General features: G+C 41.9%; 1 protein-coding gene across 1 annotated transcript in view; it reads right to left on the bottom strand.

Moving 5' to 3' along the window:
* Positions 1 to 400: 400 nt before the first annotated feature.
* Positions 401 to 20,155, bottom strand: part of POP1 (processing of precursor 1, ribonuclease P/MRP subunit (S. cerevisiae)) — a 31,270-nt gene continuing 11,515 nt past the window's right edge. Inside the window, exons 9-15 of the mRNA XM_006859190.1 lie at positions 16,956 to 17,067; positions 14,947 to 15,066; positions 9,937 to 10,052; positions 5,610 to 5,801; positions 3,950 to 4,104; positions 1,875 to 2,195; positions 401 to 1,043 (exon numbers count right to left, since the gene is read on the bottom strand). Of these exons, the coding sequence (XP_006859252.1) occupies positions 401 to 1,043; positions 1,875 to 2,195; positions 3,950 to 4,104; positions 5,610 to 5,801; positions 9,937 to 10,052; positions 14,947 to 15,066; positions 16,956 to 17,067 (1,659 nt within the window). The remainder of the gene's footprint in view (positions 1,044 to 1,874; positions 2,196 to 3,949; positions 4,105 to 5,609; positions 5,802 to 9,936; positions 10,053 to 14,946; positions 15,067 to 16,955; positions 17,068 to 20,155) is intronic.

Genomic DNA, 20,155 nt, shown 5'->3' on the forward strand with positions numbered 1-20,155 from the left:
ACGACAACAAGAAGCTACTGTTGCTTGTCACATGACCACTCAGTTTTTCAATAGATTTGACAGCACTTTGATCCTAATAAGAGAGGAGGATAAAACAGAAAAAGAACTCCCAATGATTTCCAGCAATAATTACACAGACTGAAAACTCAAGATGCAAACAAAGGCTTTTGGCTCTATGCGCCAAATAAGCTAAAAGTATTACAGCGAAGACAGGTGCATAGATGGAAATCAATGAGATGTAAAAACATTTCATCTACTTGCATAATACATCATATTTTATTCTCTCTTCCAAGGAATTCCACATGTTATACTGAACTAGAAACAAATCTCTGCAATGGTGGATCTTCTCAATCAAAGTTATTCTACCTAGCAGATGCCCTGCTGGGATATAAGATGACACTCATACCTCCACAGCAATTCTCGCAAATCGATACTGCAGAGAGGCGGGAGGCCTCAGTAACACCAAGCCCCTCTCCCTTGCCGGCTGCCTTGACAGTATATCCAGCAAGCCTGTCAAACTAACAAATCCCAGGGCTTCTCCACAGCCAAGCGCCATGGAAAAGTCCCCCTGAGTGACAAATCCCAGGAGGAGCCTGGAACAGTGTGAAGTCACAGTAGGGAGGGGACCCGACCATAGGCCCTGTGTTAGAGCTTCGTGCCCAGCAGCAGGCTCTTCTCCTGCTTGGCCCTCGAGAGAAGCAGTCTGTCGTCTCCGCCTCTTCTCCTTCTTCTGTTTCAGGAGCTTGCTCTTGAACGGGTCGCTGTGTTTGGATTCCTGAGGCCCACAGTAGAAGCGATCCTGACTGAGATGAAGGAGGTCTTCCTTGGTCGGGACACAGATCATGGTGTACGGCTCTGGGCTGCCCTTGTGGAGCAGGGACAGGCTGACCCACACCAGGGCCCTGGGGAAGCGGCTCAAGATGGACAGACAGGTTTCTCGGGTCAGGTCTTGCTGGCCCCTGCCAGGAGCTCGCCGGGGTACCCAGCTGCCCCCAGAACTGGGCCCACACCAGGATGACAGCTGCTTCAGTAATTTTCTTTCCCTGCAGGAAGTTAAAGACAAGGTTGTGATGATAGTTTGCTGGGGGTGGGGGGTGAAATTTTTTCTTTTATCTTACATTTTGTAAGAAAATCTCAAAACTATAGTTTTCTAAAAATTAAAACTCACACACATTAATATATTTTAGTAATGTCTGCTACTCTGAAACTGATGGACTAAAGGCTTAAGAAGTTGAAGGCAGAGAAAAATGAGACCTTGGGATTAGTAGGATGAACATGATAATGAGTTGGCATTCTGATAAGCAGAGAAACTCCAAGGGACAAGTCTATGTAAAGTTCCACTGAGAAAAGGTATTAAATTATGAAGACTTATACTAGACCATAAAGTCAGCTGAACTGCAAGGTCGGTGGGTCAAACTCACCAGTCACTCCTCAGAAACCCTGTACAGGGTCACTATTAGAACGGACTTGATGGCACTTAACAACAACATAAATAAAAAGGTTAAAATGAGGACAGACGAGGGCATTTTTTTGACAATCAGCCAAGGGTCTAAATAAACTAATAATAAGCAAAGTAGGCCTGCAGGAGTCTTGAAGTGGCTCACACTCTTATATGATGATGATGATGATGATGATGGTGGTGGGGGTGGCTGTGAAGTGCTGTCGAGTCAGTTCCGACTCATAGTGACCATGTATCATGTCCCACATCAAACTGTATTAAGCTCTTTGCCTGGGCCCTCTCTGAAACAATGAGCAACTGACTTCCTTTTCCAGAAGCCCACAAATCGCATGGGCTTTGCAGAAAGGAACACTGGTGACTTGGGCATCATGTTCAGAAACACTCCGAAATGTATCCACAAATCCCGCTCACTTACCTGACAACACAGAGACCACCAAGGGCAGCATCCTGGTCTCTGACTGGCTGAGTCCCTGCCTGGCCTTGACATTCTGTGTCCATGTCTTCTGGCTCTCTGGGTTCCTCTGCAGAGAACTGCAGAGTCTTGTCAGGTGCAGCAGCACGAGGCCCCTCACCATTCCCTGAGTCGCCCACCTCACTGTTTGGAGATGAAGCTACACAAGATTCTCCTTGAGTCTGCTCTCTTGATTCCCAATCTCGAGTCAACTGCCCCCAGGGACAGCAGAAAGGGGCGAGAGTGCCAAGCTTAACGTAGTTGGGCCGTTTCGCAGGAGGACGCCTAATAAAAAAGGCGAGAACCAATGTTGAACAATTTAAATCTGGACAAGTAAATAGCTTCATGTGGAAATGCTCAGCTTCAGGGCATGTCCTTCCTGGAAGACTACAAGTACATGTTGCCCCCTTGGGTTGTACTATTACACTTTGGTACATTTACAGGGTTCAAAAGCTAAAGGCCGCTTGAAACGGTTTACAGCGACCATTCTCTCCCTCCTCACCTCAAGACTCCAGTTACCCTCTACGGAGACTGTCATTATCAGCTCTTTCTCTGTCCTATCAGAGACCTTTGATGTACTATGTGGATATGTGCAAATCTCTACTGCCCATTTCTATACAAATGGTAGCATGCTATACACAATATTTCTTATTAACCTGTTTTTCATTTAACAAAATATCTTGGCAATCATATGAAACAAGGGTTTTACATTCTTTTTGAAAAGTTGTATATGTTATTCCACCATGGTTACGTCCTAATTGAATCAGGCCGTTCTACTGAAGGAAATTTGGGTCAATGTTTTAGCTTTTGCTTCTAAAAGCAAGCTGCAGTGAATAACTTTTAACGGTTTGCAATGCACAAGTGAATTCATCAGATTTATTTTGGGGTTTGTTTGTTCACTAGGTTCTTTCTAAACCGAAATCCAGAAGGTTAACCACCCAGCTACCTGGTGAAGCTCAAACAGGTAGTACAGCTTCACTGCCCACCATCTTACATTTTAAAGGCATATCTGTGAATATGTTTGCAATCTTGCAAACAGAAAAGACTTCTCAGCAGAATACTAAAGTCTAAAATCATGTAAAAAAAAAAATTTTTTTAAAGACATTAAAATCCAGAATTGCAAAGCAAACCCCCCCAAAAAAACAGCGAATAGTATTTGCAATATACAAGGGAGCTTCAAAAAGTTCGTGGAAATTTTTCATTATCTTTGATTCAATTTTTCCATGAAATCATCCCAGAGTTCATTACATTACATTGTTAATGTGCAAAAAAGTTGGTAAGATTTTTCACTTTTGTCCTAAATGCAAAATGTCACATATAATGACCAAGTTGGTAAGTGAGTAGAGGTTCACACCGCTAAGCTTTCAGCTAGTAGTTGGGTGTGTTAACTCCTGTGCCAGGACCCTGTAGTAGCATTGCTTCACCTATCAGTTTGGTAAATACGAAAAGATTAGTAATGTCCTAAATGATGAGAGTAAGGAAAAACAAGCACCCTCATAACTACAAGTGAACCAAATTAGTACAAAGATTCTAAAGAGCAATCTGGTAACAATACATCAAATGACTTCAAACGTGCATCTGTTTTTCTTAGCCTAAGGAGATGATTCTGAGCTCTGTGTCCTTCCATTTGCAGCCCAGCCCCTCTCCAGTGAAGGTTGTTTTTTTCTCACGTTCCACAGGCCCCAGGGTGGGCAGATGTCCTTGCTCTTCACTGATGCTCCCCATCAGTTTCTTCCCCTTCCTTCTCCAAAACCCCAGCTCCCTGAAGCACAGGTCATTGGGTAAAACCACTGGCTCTGCCTCTTCATTCAAGTCCTCCATCAACTGCCCAGTCCCTGGCCTTCACCCTGTGCTCTATCTTGCCCTCCGCCATCACTCCTGTCACTGTTCTCAGCAGCTGCAGCACCACATAAACCATCTAACGTGTTGGCCTATCCCTTCCTTGATATCCTCTTATCAGGGGCATCACCAAACATGGCGGCCAACACAAGCAGGCCCTTTCTCTCTTCTCCCTAGCAAGTCGGTCAGTGACTTATTACCTTTTGTACTTTTCAAGAAGATTCTTAGCTTGCTCTTCAGCAAAGAGAACCCCAGCAGGACAGTCTGGGAAGTCACCCGGGATGTTAGGTGACCTTTTATACTGAGAATGTACTAAACCCTCTTTTAATCCTCCAACTCTGGCACCTCGATAGATCTAAAAGAAATACCAAAAAGATATTGTTAATTTACCTACTGAAAGTATAATTGCTTAATTATTTTGTACAGGAAACAAGCTAAATGTTCATAAAAAAGAGAACAGATAAATGCATTGTGGGATAGTCCCACATGGACTTCTATACAATAAAAAAAAATGAATGAAATGGAGCTTCATCAATTAACATGGAAAAATCTCAACATTGTGAATACAGAAAGTTGCAAAAGTACACGTACAATGAAATACTGTTCTTATTGTTACTAAATGCCATCGAGTAGATTTTGACTTTGCGTCCTATATAGAATTTCCAGTAAGTTTGAACTGCTGACCTTGTGGTTACCAGTCCAGTGCTTATCCTACAGCATCACACTATGACTCTACACAGTAAATACATAAAGTTCAAAAAAATATGTCCAACACAGTTTTTACATTTTTTGAGGCAAACATACTTAATAAAGCTCTAAAAATATGCATGGTAACATCAAAATCAGACTGGTGCTGATTTTAGCAGGAGAGGGGAAAGAGATGCGATTTGAGGGGCTACACAGATATTTGGAACACGGTGGCTCTGTAAGACAATCAATGGACTTCGAAACAAAACGTCAGTGATTCCAGCCCACCAGCCACTCCGTGGGGCAAGTTGAGGCTTTCTGTTCCCATAAAGATTTAAAGCCTCAGAAACTCTATACAGGGGGTCACCATGAATCAGAACCAACTCGATGGCCCTTAACAATGACATAGACTACTAAAAATAAATCTGAAATATTTTCTTTTTTAAGCTGGTTGGTGAGTGAAGGAAATACAAGTGTTTATTTTATCAGTACCTATAGTTTTAGTGTGCTTGAAACATTTCATAATTAAGTAGATTTTAAAATATATCCACTGAAATGATTAAATGAATTTCCCTTGTACTAGGAACAACTGTTAAAATTTATCAACATAAATCTAATAGATTCTTATATGCCTTTTATAATCTATAGCATCAAAATAACATTTAAACTAACCAGGGGAAAAAAAGACCACTCAATTTTAATAAAGTGGTTAAGGTAGATAAACTGAGTTGCATTTTTTAAAAAGTATTCTGTAAAGAATAAGTTAAGTCTTTTGCTTTTAAATGGAAACAAATTTCAAGTGAAAAACATCAATATTTTGCTGCCTCTACAATTCAAATATCAGGTTATTTTAAAACGCTAAAAAATTCACTATTCAAGGCGGGCTTCAAAAAGATCATGGACAAATGGAATTAAAAGATAACGGAATTTTTCCACTAACTTTTGAAGCCCCTTCACTAGTCAGCACAATTTATTGAAAAAACAAAAAAACTGGTTCTAAGAAGTAGATCATGAAGTATGATACTTCCAGAACTCTGAGGTACAGCTTAGAAAAGAACCACTCAATTTCTAAGTTGTGCACAGGTCTAAGCATCTATCAGCACTTAGCATTTATTAGAAAGCATTTTAAACGTTATTAAGTATTAGTCAGAATAAAAATATAAATGAACTTACAAATGGAATCCAGAAAGCCATGCCCCAGCCCTTTGGCAGAAGGACATCCCAGCCACTTCCCCATCCCCGTCGGTCTTCACCAGTTACTCTCCCTGGCTGGTGAATCAAAAGTATAGGTATCTTGGATTCCTGGGGACCTAAAACAAGCTGAGACCCAGGCACCAGCAATTCACTTCTCATCCGGTTTAAATCCTAAAGTGGAAGAAAATCATTCAAGACAAACAACCCTAGTGTTCTGGGAGATTGCTGTAGGTCTCCCTATAAAGCAGCATCTCAAAGTTAAGCACTCTGTGACAGACAACAAAGAAAGCACTCTCAACAAATCAATGGGAGCCAGTTTAAGTGCAAGGTAGACCTACTGCGACAAAGCTTCTCCTCCTCCCTAACCGCTTGTGTGAAGTGAGCTGCTAAATGTAGGCTAGTACACACTAGATTATTCTGTTATCAAACGACATGCATTCGTTTGTTCTACCAATCTCTTACACCAAGTTGATTATTGACATTCTGTCCTTACGCTTACTTTAAGATTTGTTGTCATAAAAGGAAAAGAGAGAAAGACTAAAGTAACAAGTCTCAAGTTAGACAACTGGAAAAATAAAGGTTTTTGAGGATTTTTCATTATTTCTGAAGGCTTAAAGATAGAAATTTATATTAGAGACCGCCTCCGCTAAAAAATCTAACTGCTTTTATTTTATCATGAATGCTCTTCAGCCCATGGTCAAGTTCCATTCTTTGTTTACCTTTGTTTGTTTCCACTACAGTCTGTACGTTGGTGATTCCAAAATGTGTATCTCTTCATCAGACATTTCCTCCCTGCATAGAAACCTATCTCCCAGACATGTGTTCCTGCAAAGTCCCATGTTATGGTTGCTGGTGAGTTAGCTTCAACTCATGGCAACCCCACACACAACAGAAGCTGCTGCCTAGTCCTGTGATTGGTATGTTAGACTATTGTTGCAGTCGGTGTGCATCTGACGTGCCTTCCAACCTAGGGGGCTCATCTTCCATCCAGAACATTATAGGACAATATTCTGTTATGCTCTGGAGGGTTTTCACTCATCTTACCGGGCTTTTCTTCCTATTGTATCTTAAGTCTGGAAGCTCTGCTGTCACCTGTCCACCATGGGTGACTCTACTTGTACTGGAAATACTAGTGACATAGCTCCCAGCATCATAGAGCACTCTAGCCACCATAGCATGACAGACACAGACCGAGAAGTCCCCAACAGGCCCTCAGATATAACTTATCCAAGATTGAACTCATCATCCTTCTCAACACATTTCTCCTCCTGTATTTCCCATCTAATCTAGTTGAATGGTGCCGAAATTCACATAACTTATTCATTCACTCAAGTATTTAGGGAGCACTCCTTAAATGCCAGATACTTTACTAGAATCTGAGAATACAGCAGTAGACAAGCAGACATGCTCCTGGTTCTCTTGCTGATAGCCTACACTAAAGCTGGACTACTAAGAGCTGGCCTACAGGCCTCCTTTACCTCCCATCTTCCATTCAATTACCAAGTCTTGTCAAAGTTTACCTTCCAGAAATATTATTAAGCCCATCCCTTCAGCCCATGTTCCCCTGTCAATGCCACAATGCAGACCACCATCATGTTAGATCTGGACTATCTCAAGGGTCTTGGGGTCATCCAATCACTAGTCTTCTCTCCAGTTCCACTCCTGCTTGCCCCATCCCCAGTGTAACCCACTCTCCAGACCACTTCCAGAATGAAGTCTGATTACGCTGTGGTTCTACTTAAAACCTGGTCTTCATGCTTGGAGTCAGCCCACTGAATTCACGGGATACATGGTCATCAGTCTTTATAACTCTGAGACCTTAATTACTACATGGTACCCAACTACCACTACCAACTGTTCTGAAGGGATCGTGTTAGAGGTCTCATACAGGGAAATGAAAATGATAAAGACCAGCTTTCAGGTCAGAAAGAGACTGCAGGAACCTGAGACTACAGCCACCAGCCACCCCTCAGGTCTACAATAGAACTCACCCTTGTGCCCCAATTTCCAGTCAAGTGGTAGATAGTATAGAGGGAGGCCAACAATATTAGTAAGGTATGCTCACCACGGAATGGTCAACTATTCAAGATCAAGAGGGCAACATTCACCTCAGGTCAAAGTTAAAAAGGGTTGCGAAGGTGGGTGGGATGGAAGTAAGAACCACAGGGAAGAAGCGGGATAACTGTTGTTGCATGGAGGGGATTGTAATCAGTGAAATGGAACAAAGGTGTTGACTACGAAAACTAATGATCTGCTCTGTAAACCTTCAATCACTTCACAATAAAAAGTTTAAAAAAACAAAACAAAATCTGATCTTCAGGATAAAACCCAAATCCTTAAAGGTTCAAGGTGTTTTATAATTAACCCCTAATTACTGTGAGTTGGAACCAAGTCAAGGGCACTTAACAACATTTATCTCCCATTTCATGCCCTGCTCCACCCTCAACTCCAAGATGTTGATGCAACTAGAGATTGTGAGCAGTTCACCCTGCTATGACCTAGGCCCTTGGGCATGCCGTCCCCACTTCCTGTAATCCTTTCTCTACTGCAGCCTTGCCGGTAGCCGTCTGTCAAAGTTAGCCCAAATGTCAGTCACCACATCTGGAAACCTCCCCAAGCCTGTGCTCAGAACCTCTCTTTTAGGCTTCCGTAGTACCCTAGACCTTTGACTAGATCAAGATTTTAGACTATGTGGATCACGATGAGCTATGGACAACATTGTGGAGAATGTTGTGCTCATGAGGAACATGTATGCAGACCAAGAGGCAGTCATTCGAACAGAGAAGAGGACACAGAATGGTTTAAAATCAGGAAAGGTGTGCGCCAGGTTTATATTCTTTCACCATACTTATTCACTCTGTGTGCTGAACTGATAATCCAAGAAGTTGGATTATATGAAGAATGTGGCATCAAGATTAGAGGGAGACTCATTAACAACCTGAGATATGCAGATGATACAACCTTTCTTGCTGAAAGTAAAGAGGATTTAAAATACTTACTGATAAAGATCAAAGACCACAGCCTTCGGTATGGGTTGCACCTCAATGTAAAGAAAACAAAAATCCTCACAACTGGACCAATAAATATATTATCACGATAAATAGAAAAAAGATTGGAGGGGTCAAAGACTTCATTTTGCTTGGATCCACCATCAACACTCATGGAAGCAGCAGTCAAGAAATCAAATGACATGTTGCATTTGACAAATCTGCTACACAAGACCTCTTTAAAGTATTCAAGAGCAAAGATGTCAGTGTTAGGACTAAGGTGCGCCTGACCCAAGCCATGGTATTTTCAATAACCTCATACGGAGTCCCGGTGTGGAGCTGAGGGCTAATGCATCAGACTGCAAAGTCGTTTGAACTGCAAGCTGGTTCAAGCTCACCAGCTGCTCCTTGGAAACCCTATATAGGGTCACTATGGGTCGGAATTGACTCTATGGCACTTAACAGCAACAGCATATGCAAATGAAAGTTGGACTATGAATAAGGAAGTCAGCAGAAGAACTGATGCATTTGAGTTATGTTGTTGAAGAGAATATCAAGGGTACCATGGACCTCCAGAAAAACAACAAACAAATCTGTGTTGGAGGAAGTACAGACAGAGGGCTCTTCCGAAGCCAAGATGGTTAGACTTCGTCTCTCATACTTCAGACATCTGGTACCAGGAGGACATCAACTTGGTAAAGTGGAGAGACAGTGAAAAAGGACACTCCCTAGATGGATTGGCACAGTGGCAGCAGCAATGGGCTCAAGCATAGCTGCAATTGTAATGATGGCACAGGACCAGGTGTGTTCCATTCTGTTGTGTATAGGGTCACTATGGGTCAGAGTCAACTTAACGACGACACCTAACAACAAAGTACCCTTTGACTCAATCCAATCCATCTACCCCATCAACTGTTGCAATACCTGGCCCCAGGCTGGTGTTCAGAAATGTGAAAATACAGATGGAGAACATTTAAGAAAGAAAAATAAATGAGAGAAAAATATGTATAAAATACAAGGGGACTTCAAAAGTTCATGGAAAAAGGAATTTTTCCACAATTTTTTTAAGCCTCCTCGTATCTTATTTAAACTATGAAGAGACTAACATTTCAAGAACAAGTTTAACTTTTTCTAGAAAAAGGCTACACTACAAACAGAAAAGAAAAATCAGTGTGTATCAAAAGTAAGAAATCAATAAATTGTTTGAAAGTAAATGTAAGTCTATGGGATTCTATAAAGTATGAAATAACTCTTCACAGCTTCTAGAATTTCAACCTGTCATTCATGACCTTACCAACAATCCCTACAGCATTAGTTACCTGATCCGAGATTTTATTCTCTGTGACACTCTGACAGATAGCTTGGTTCCAGATAAAGCTATGGGTACACTCCACAGGCACACCCTCCATCAGCAGCTGTCTAACTCTCTCATTATCTAAGAGGGAAAAGAAACAGCCTTCAAACCACATCCTTTACATCAATGAAATCAAACTCGAAAAGTTGTCAGTGGACCTTTTAGTTGTACAAAAAAGTATTTTATAGACATTTAGTTAACTTTTCTAGAAGACATTTGAGAAGAAATTAACTTAACTCTTACAGCTGGTTTCATAATTTGTAAACAGAATCTACAGTTCAACAAGTTCCCCAGGTGATCTGTAAGAATTCTGAAAGAGCCCAGGTGATCGTTGTATCATCTGGGCTCTTTCAGAATTCTTACAGATTTGTTAAAGTGTAGACTCTGATTCAGTATATCTGAGGTGGAATCTTCACGAGCCAGCTGGACTAGAATGAACCAGTTGGAAGCCCTACTGTGAATCATATGGCTCCACCCCTGTAAAATGAGCTTATTTTCTGTGAAACATTGTTTTATCTCTTTAACTAAGCCATATTTCACTACACACTACAGAGAGTACTCTGATGGAAAAGAAGGGGAAGAAATGTTTCCCAGTTATAAACATATATATTAACAGGAGAGACTTCCTAAATGCCAAATTTCATTTTGTTGGATTGAAGAAGGGGAAAAAAAAAAAAAAAAACCCAGAACAGTAACAACAAAAAAACAAACTTAGCCAATTTGTAAGTTTTGGCAATGTTTCTAAAATGCCAACACAGAAAGGTCACTCAAAGTCACATACCTGTGTGGATCTGATGGCTGGAAAAGAAATTAAGTGGGAAGTGTGACAAAGCATGGACCAAAGTGGGCTCGATTTTAGGGGAGGGGAGAACAAAATGAAAGAAAATTAAATTGATGAGAAGTTCTGAGAGGCAAGCTCCTTGAAAGCAGCCCCTGCTTCTGAAACAGTGCTCACTGCTCTTCCTCACAGAGACAGAAGTCAAGGGCATCTCAAGTTAACAGAGCTTGTACTGCCAGTTCACACAGCCTGTCTAGGAGCAAACAAGCTCCACGTCAACTAGCCAGAGTTCTTTCCTTCTTGTTGTTGCTGTTAAGTGTTGCCAAGTGGGTTCTGATTATAGAGATCCTTGTGTAGGATTTCCGAGGAGCCGCTGGTGGGTTTGAACCGTCACTTTAAGGTTCACATCAACCTTGTGGTCCAGGGCATTACCCTACAGTGCCACACTAGGGCTTCTCTTTCCTTGCTATAGATTTCAGTAACTGAATTTGGATTTCCTTCATGCTGGGCTGCGGACAAAAGATACAGTTAACTCCCAGGCTTTAAAGACACAGGAAAAGGCTAACTCATCTTCAAATATTCTGAAAAATATGACAAATTTTCAAAAAGAAAGAGTACCTACCCACCCAAACTAAATCCACTGCTAACAAGTAGCTTCCCAATGATACAGGGCTTCCAAGACTGTAAATCTTTATGGGAGCAGACAGCCTCATCTTTCAACCAAGGAGCCTTGTGATTACCAGTGTTACCTGGAGAGCTAATCACACCTCAGTCCTATAAGAAAGGGTTCTTGCCTTCTACTGATGGAGAATAATCAGGAGAGGCAGAGTCATAAGAGGCTAGCAGGGCTTAATGGATACTTAACCCTCCTCTCCCTCAACAAAGGCTTTATTGGGGTTAAAAAGGTTTTGGCTTTATTCATAGGGATAGGTGGAGTTTTCTGGAAAGTAGCCCAATTAGGAAGAGCCATGGCACTGTAGGTTAAGCACTGGACTGCAAACCACAAGATCAGTGATTCAAGCCTACCAGCTGCTCCTTGGAAACCCTATACAGGGTCACTATGAGTCAGAATCAATTAGATGGCACTTAACAACAATAAGAACCATTTCTAACTGGGTGCATGCGCAGCATTTTTTCAAGATGGATTCTGCCACAAAGGCCTCTGGTAGTGGCAGATAAAAACTTATTATGGGATGTCATGCATGTGAGGTTCTTCCATACTCCGGTTCCAGTCCCTCCCAGGGGCTGGTGTTCTCTTCCACCCCCAAGAAAGGTCATCCTTCAAGGTGGGATAAACCAGTTAGACTGTACAAGGAAGTAAAATACATAAATGTTATGGTGGTCTGTTAATAGTAAACAGACTGTAAAATAGCTAAAGTCTTGGGATTAATGCTTTCATCCTCCAAAAGGACAGCTATCTCCCTATCTTAAGATCTGAAGAGGTCAAATATAGATGTTGAGGGTTGGGTCACATGAGGGCCTCAGCAGGGCCCATCACAGCTGTTCAGCAAGCTTCTCCAGGGGGAGGGACGATGGGGCTGTCACCCACTACTGAGAATCCACTCAGTGAACAGTTACTGAGCGCCTGCTGTATATATCCCAGGCACTGGGGATCCAGTAGACAACCAAAGAGAACTTTCTGTCCTCAAGACAAAGTCTTTGCTTTTCTAGTAACTCTTTCCAAGAAGTCCCCTAGGTTTCCTGCCCTAGCAGCCCACTACTTACCCCCACAGCATCACTGGGGTAGTTTAACACCCGCAGGTGAGAGAAGAGCATTAGCACCTGAGTCCGTGTGCATGTGCCCATCAGTGTGTGTGGTAGGAATGACAATTCTGGATGTAACTTCAGGTCAGGCCCCCAAAATTCATATAGTGTTTTGTCTTTCATAGCCAGACCTAGCCTGCTAATTACCTGCTTGACTCGATAATTGTGACTTAGAGGTTGAATGAACTAGCTTGTTTATTCCTTTCTTAAATGTATGTGAAATCAACACATTTTAAATTAAAATGTTATTTGTAAATTTTACTTAGAGAAGCACAGGAAAGTGAAGGGAATCAAATAAAACCAGCTACAGCTTTCAAATTCACTCTTTTAATTAACTCTGCAGGACAGGTACGTGTACTTCCTACTAATCTGTAGTGAACAATTTCACACTTTTTCACCAGATCAAAGACTGCTTCTACCCCAATCCCACAGCCCCTTCCTACAAAATCAAAGCCTCTTCAAATTTTCAATCCCAGACAGAGATGGGAGTATTCAGTAAGCAAGGTAAGCATGGGCTCACTTGTGCTTACTTACTCATCTGTAGTGAACTGTTGAACAATTTCACACGTTTTCACCAATTAAAGTCTAACTCTAATCGCTACCTGTCAATCAATTCCCAGACCTTATATATTGGGTAATCTGCCCCTGAAATAACCAGTAATTGGGCACTTGTGTAAATCAGCTGCAGACCAGCGCTGTAAACCAAGCTGACAAAAGCTGTTAAAAGATCTCTCACCACCATCCTAAATGAAACAGGAGTCTTTCAGTGTTGTTGGTAGTAAGACACGGTCACATGACCAAACAGTAAAGAACCTGGAAGCTTAATAAGTTCTCTACCTTCTAAAGCAAATTCATCTCTGACACACGAGAACTAGTTCAAATGAAAAAAACTATCAAAGCAAACACTAAGGATAGTAAATAACAAAGGACTGCATGGAGAAATAATATTTTTAAATCTCATCTAGAAAATCAGTTACTTGCCTGGAAAAATGCTGTGTTCATACAAAAAATTAAGCTCAAGGAAAAATGGCCAAGGAAGCTTTAGTCAAAGCCCCTGAGAACATGCACCCCCTTCAACCTCAAGCTCTTCGTGGGCCCTCTCTTTAGTCCACAATTTTGTGGAATTTCCAGTATACAAAAGAAGATAAAGAGCTTGCCATCCAAATCAAGCAAGCCTTTCTTTTTTTATTTTTTATTTCTATTAATTAACCAAGCCCATCAGAATATCTCTAACCATAGTTTTGAGTCACCCTCCTCAAAGTGCTATGGGTGTTGTTAACAATACTGTTATATGATACTAACTCCTTAAATCAGTCACTGCTTTACATAGCTCACATGCTAAGCACTCCTTCAGAGAAACTACATAGCCAGGTTTTAACAAAAGAATAAGCAGTGACTAACACAATGGCAAGTTTCTATAGCAAACATTAAATCGTGCTTCTAAAAATAGACTTTTCTTTGAAGTGATTTAAATTAAGATTTTAAAAAAAGCTTTAGAAAGGATTTAATAACAGACATACCCATTCCAAAAAAAGATTTCAGGCAGCAAGGAAAACTCTGTAGAGCTTAACTGTAGCTTTAAAGTGATTAAAATAGCCAAGTTTTATTAGTTTGTTAGAAACAGTCTAGGAAAAGCTGACACTGCAACTTTTTGGGTTGCACCAAAGCATAATGCCATTTTAAAAAAAAATAAGAGGCAAGCCACTCAATGATTAAAGTCTTAGGCCCCATAATTAACTAACTTACCACAGTATCTTCAAGCTCCTCTCTCATCCAATCCACCTTCATGTGGAGTTCTGAGAGTAATTTATTACTCATTTAATAAACTACCTAGCTACATGTGGAGAGGTAAAAAAAATTCTGAAGTTGTTACTACAAACACCTGTATTTTTTTTCCTGCAAAAACTGACATGCCTAATTTTAATGATCCTTCCATTAAATGTGTTTAAATGATAAAAATACAAAGAGACATTATTACTGCAGTCACTGAAGATCCCAGACACAACTCAAATTTTAGCCAACCTCTCCCCTCCCCCTCCTTGCTATGCCAGTCCAACCCAACAACTCTCACAGGCCACTCAATCTCAGTCTAAACCAAGATAGCCCCAACCTCAGCACCTGGGATGGCCTTGCCAGGATTCGAACCTGGATCATCTGTATGGTCAGACAGAGGCTTCCACTGAGCACAAGACCAGCTGTGGGTGCAGGTTCCTTCCTCACAGTTAAATCCTCACATGCCATTCATTCTCAGAGAACTTGGTTTGCAGAGGGACAGGTTTTACTAGATACTAAATATAGAGAACTCAAAAGAACCTATGGCTCAAACTACGCGTTTTATAGCTAAAAAATGAAACTCTTTCCACTGTAGTCATCTTTCAATGCAGACAGAAGTTACTGTAACAAGGAAAATCAGGGTTGTCTCAAGAACTTTACCTTGGCATTTTTCGGGATCAGGCAGAGCTTTAAACCTCTTTTGAGGCAAATTTATTCGAGGATCTCCAACTGTGAGTCCCAGGATAGTACCTGCTGGAATTTCTGCTGGTGATGTTATTCCTTTAATAACAACAAGAAAGCTTTCAGAAAGTGATTCACATTAAATACATGTTTGTATTTTCAAATCTTTCACATTTTCTAGTGAAACTTTCTTCATATATAAAAATTGTTATTCACTTCTTTTCACATTGGTACCTTAAGAGAGTAAACTGACCTTCATAGAGAGCTAAAAGTTCCTTGCAAAAAGCATTAAACTAGCATGAAGCAGGATATTCTAACAACATGAGCATGTCTTCTATCAATGATAACTACACCTACTCCTCACTTCTTGACATGTTTAGGTTCCAAAGACCAGGTTGTTGTGTAAAATCAGTGTTATGCATAAATGGAGGGTATTTTTCCTTTCTGTCTTCAGACTATTCACTTGCCTGGTTGTTGTTTTTTTTTATAAACTATGGCCACAGAAATAACAGCAGCTAAGATTTACTGCTGTGCTCAGCTGCATAAGAGTCCAGTCACGGATTATTGCTCTGTGGAGGACGAGGCCTGGAGGTGACAAAGTCAGGCTGTGATTGGAGGGACTCCAGCTTAACCACTCCATCATCTTTCTGTTCCCGAGCCGCCTCCAGGGCTCCACTCCCACCCCACAAACCTGCCTTCAGGATGCTCTGCCCTCTGGGCCCCACTGAGGGAGAGGCTTCATGCCAACCTGGGCTCATGTTAGGATGTCACTAAACTCACACTCATTTTCCTAAACACCCTCTTCCATACCTTTCTTTCCTCCCTTCCCACCTCACAGCAATTTTGAGCTGTTGGGCCTCAGGCCACAATGGAGCTGGGAACCCAGAACAGGCACCCCCTGGCTCAGTGCAGTGAGCCCAGAAGCCACATAGGCCAGCCGACTCCACATAGCATCTGGCTGGAGCAGAGGGCATGACACAGCACAACCCAGCTTCCGGAGGCCGCTTGGAGACACTCAGGGAGAGGATGTCCTGAAGTCACTTCCCTGGCCTGCCCACGACCTCACTAATATACAAAAAGTAGGTTTCTTACTACTGTCCGTGTGAAATGTCAGCTAGTGAGCTAGTCAGCAAGTAAGGAATAGAGGAGGTAGCTACAAGCAACCATGTCTAGCGCAGTATGCAGTTTAGTTCAGTACCTAGTATGTTGCTGTTGTGGTTATGTGCCAGAGTCGGTTCCGACTCATAGTGACCCTGTACAGGGTTTCCAAGGCTGTAAATCTTTACGGGAGCAGAAAGCCTCATCTTTCTCCCGTGGAACAGCTGGTAGTTTCGAACTGTGACCCTGCAGTTTACAGCCCGACTCGTAACCACTACGCTACCAGAGTTCTTTAGTACCTAGTATAGGTATATATATAAATTACGCTGTTGTTGTTAAAGTGCTGTCGAGTTGGTTCTGACTCATTGCGACCCTGAACAGGGTTTCTGAAGAGTGGCTGGTGGGTCTGAAGCGCCGATAGTTTGTGGTTCAAACCCACCTTGAGATTGAGTGCTTTTCCTACAGCTGGCATTTATCTACATCAGAATGCCAGCTACTCAGGCTGTTCTCATTTGTTTCATAAACAAACACAAATATGGTTATTCTGTTCACTGAGTTAGGCCCCTCCTTGGATTGCTGTATTGTGACAAACAGATGCAAGTGAAGAAGCAGCACTACACGCAGGTGGAGTTCCTGGGTGGAGCAAAAAGTTCATGAAAACGTTGAAGGTTTCAGTTCACCCAGAAGCACCTCAGAAAAAAAGAGTGGCAATCTACTTCCAAAAACTCAGCCATTAAAACACAGTTCTACTCTGACACACATGGGCTGCCATGAGTTGGGACTGCCACCATGACAACTGCTAGTGTATCATTCATACAGGACCAACCGTGAAACCCTCCTCCAGCCCACTTCCCTGCCTCCCCAGGAATAGCCAGTAGCCCTTGAAATACCTCCCAACATTTCAAAAATGGCTTCTTGTCTATGATGAAGGGACACATCATCAGGATTCCTACAGGTTTCAATCCACCAAGAGTGAGGTGTCTTTTCTGTATCCTCTTCCCCCTGAAAAACAAGAACTCTCGTTAACAAGACAAATCATTAGACTTTTAGTAATTTTATGTTTGTGGTATCATCAGCTCCTTGCGTTTGTGTGTGTGTGTGTGTGTGTGTGTATGAGAGAGAGAGACTGTGTTACAGGGAAACTAAAGAAGCTGCAATTATATTTAATACTTTCATATGGTAGGAAACACCAGACTAACTCCTCTTCTAAGACGTTATGGTAGTGTGATGAATTACGAGCCGGGCTGCTAACAAGGAAGGCAGTTCTAATCTAGTAGACGTTCCACAGAAGTAAGATGAAGCCTTCTGAGAACTCCTGTGAAGATCTGCAGCCTCAGAAACCCTGCACAGGGTTGCTGTAAGTTAGAACTAACTTGATGGCACTTAACAACAATAACTCCTCTTTTAATCACAGGCAAAAAAAAAAAAAAAAAACCCACAAAAAAACAAACTCATTACCACCAACTCTTAGTGATTTTATAGGACAAAGCAGACTTGCCCCATAGGGTTTCCAAGACTGCAAATCTTTATGGAAGCAGATTGCCACATCTTTCTCCTACAGGTGGGTTCGAACTCCTAACCTTTCAGTTAGCAGCTAAGCACTTAACTGTGCCACCAAGGTTTCTTAATTAGAAGCAAGGCAATAGTATGAGGGGGCTTCAAAAAAGATCATGGGTTTTTTACACAAACTTTCTGAAGTCTTCTTGTATTACACTTCTCTCCAGATCTTACATACTAATAAAAACACTGACAGCGGTTCTTGTAAAAACTAAACTCTTGCTCAGATCTGTGCTGAGCAGCATGGGCACCAAAAGGTTAAATGCATTTATACAGGAAACCAGAGCCTGACCTCAGAGGGTCTGATTCCTAACCTAGTCTCTACTCTCTAGACCACGTGCAGGATCCCACGTGGCAACCATCAGCCACAGACAGCTATTCACACTTCACTGCTCACACTCTCCAACAGGTGGAAGCCAGCTAAGTGCCCATCAACAGAAGAAAAGATCAGTAAACTGTGACTGATACAAGTGCTGTCTATCAGTTTTCACGTGTAAAGCTGAATTGGCAAAAGCTGTGTGGTAAGAGCATTTACAATACTGACAGAAAAAAACAAGTAGTTGCTAAGGCTGCTTATGGACAACCAAATTAGCTCATAGGATTTGATTTCTCGGTTTGAAGGTCTGGGTCATGTTTCCAGGAGACAATCCAGTTAACTGGCCTAATGAAATGTTCAGTGCTTCTATTCTACCTATCAGTGTGGTGCAGAGCCAGGGGTCTTAAAAAGTTGCAAGCAGCCATTCAAGTCACAACACTTGGTCTCTATTCACCTAGCAACAGAGAAATGTCACAAATAGGAGGAAGATCTGGAATGTGTAGCTAATTGCCTCCCTGATTCCAATCAGAGGGGATAAATACAGAACAGAATTTCAAGTTCTATAGAATCGAGACTTTCTGGAGTCCTAGAGGGTGGAGGAACTGAAACTATTGCCCTAAAATAATCTCTAAATCTTAAACCAAAAATAGTCCCTGAAGTCATCTTAAATCCAAACAGCAGTTTAGCTTAAGCAATAAACAGGTCTGCCTTCAGTATTATACTCTTTTAAGAACTGCCTACACAGAGGCTGCAAAATGTTTGTGGAAAAATGGAATTGTAAGATAATGAAAATTTTCCACAAACTTTTTGAAAGCCCCTCATATATGGGATCCTATTGACAACAGCAACTGGACAGATGAAATAAGAACTTTAGGAGACAGCGAGTTTATGTTAGCTGAGAGGTGGTGGTGGTGGTGACTGTGGTTGCTAAGTGTCTTGGAGTCGGTTCCAACTCCCGGAGACCCTGTATGGGGTATCTGAGGAGCGGCTGGTGAGTTTGAACTGCCGACCTTACAGTTCAGTGCATTATCCTGCAGCACCACACCAGGACTCCAATGAGAGGGGAACAACTTAGAAAGGAGGCTGAGAAACACTTGCACAACGCAAAGAAGGTCATCAATGTCACTGAATCGTACCACTGAATTGGTGTCTGTTTTGCTGTGTATATTCTCAGTGACAAATAAAATTTAAAGAAAACCTTAATTATTGGTTAAAACTGAAGTTACAAATTGAGTTCCTCAGTCACACCAGCCACACTTCAAGCGGCAGACAAGAGAAAGCAGCATGGCCAGGCAGAGAGTGATATTGGGCAGCGCTGCACGAGACGCTGGCAGGGCTCACAGAGAGGCCGCACGAAACATTTACACAACAACACGCTGACATACAGTTTGAAAGATATTCTCTAAAGGTCAGGAAAACAGTGAGTGAAGTCCCTGGTGCCAACCCATAGATTGGAGACTGAGACCTTCCTACTAGACCCACCAGCTGAAGGAAGTCTGTAAGTAAGAACAAGGCCAATTCCTTCACCACACTCCCTCAGATCTACCTTCCAGAAGATAAGTCTTTGATAAGAAGCACAAATATATAGAGCAATAAACTTTTATAAGCTGCATCAAAGAACGTTGCCAAATTACATATTAACCAAACATGCTGTCACTGAACAGGCAGATTCCAACGCATAACGACACCACAGCACAGGGTAGAACTACTTCACAGAGTTTCCTAGGCTTTGGGGTTAAGAATATTTAATAGATCATGGAATGCCAAAAGAATGACACCTGTCTTGGAAAAAGCACAGTCAGACTGCTCCTTAGAAGCACGAGCATTCTTCTCATGTACTTTGTACAGGTTATGAGGAAGGAAGGGCCAGTTCCTGGAGAAGGACGTGCTTGGTAGAGCAAAAGGTCAGCAAAAAAGAGGAAGACCCACTAGAGAGTTGCAAATCAAAACAACAATGAGACATCTCACACCAGCATGAACAGCAAAGTTCAGGAACAATGCTGACCAGGGTGTGGAGAGACTAGGACACACCTACATTGCTGGTCGTTGTTGTTAAGTGCCATCGAATTAGTTCCGAACCATAGCAATTCATAGAAACCCTGTATAGAGTTTCTGAGGAGTGGCTGATGAGCCTGAACCGCCAACCTTGCAGTTCAAACCGAGCTTTCAGTCCAGTAAATTAACTAGCACCACACCAAGAAATTGCTGGTGGGACAG

This window comes from Chrysochloris asiatica, unplaced genomic scaffold (genome assembly GCF_000296735.1).
Source record: "Chrysochloris asiatica unplaced genomic scaffold, ChrAsi1.0 scaffold00031, whole genome shotgun sequence".
NCBI classification, from domain to species: Eukaryota; Metazoa; Chordata; class Mammalia; order Afrosoricida; family Chrysochloridae; genus Chrysochloris; species Chrysochloris asiatica.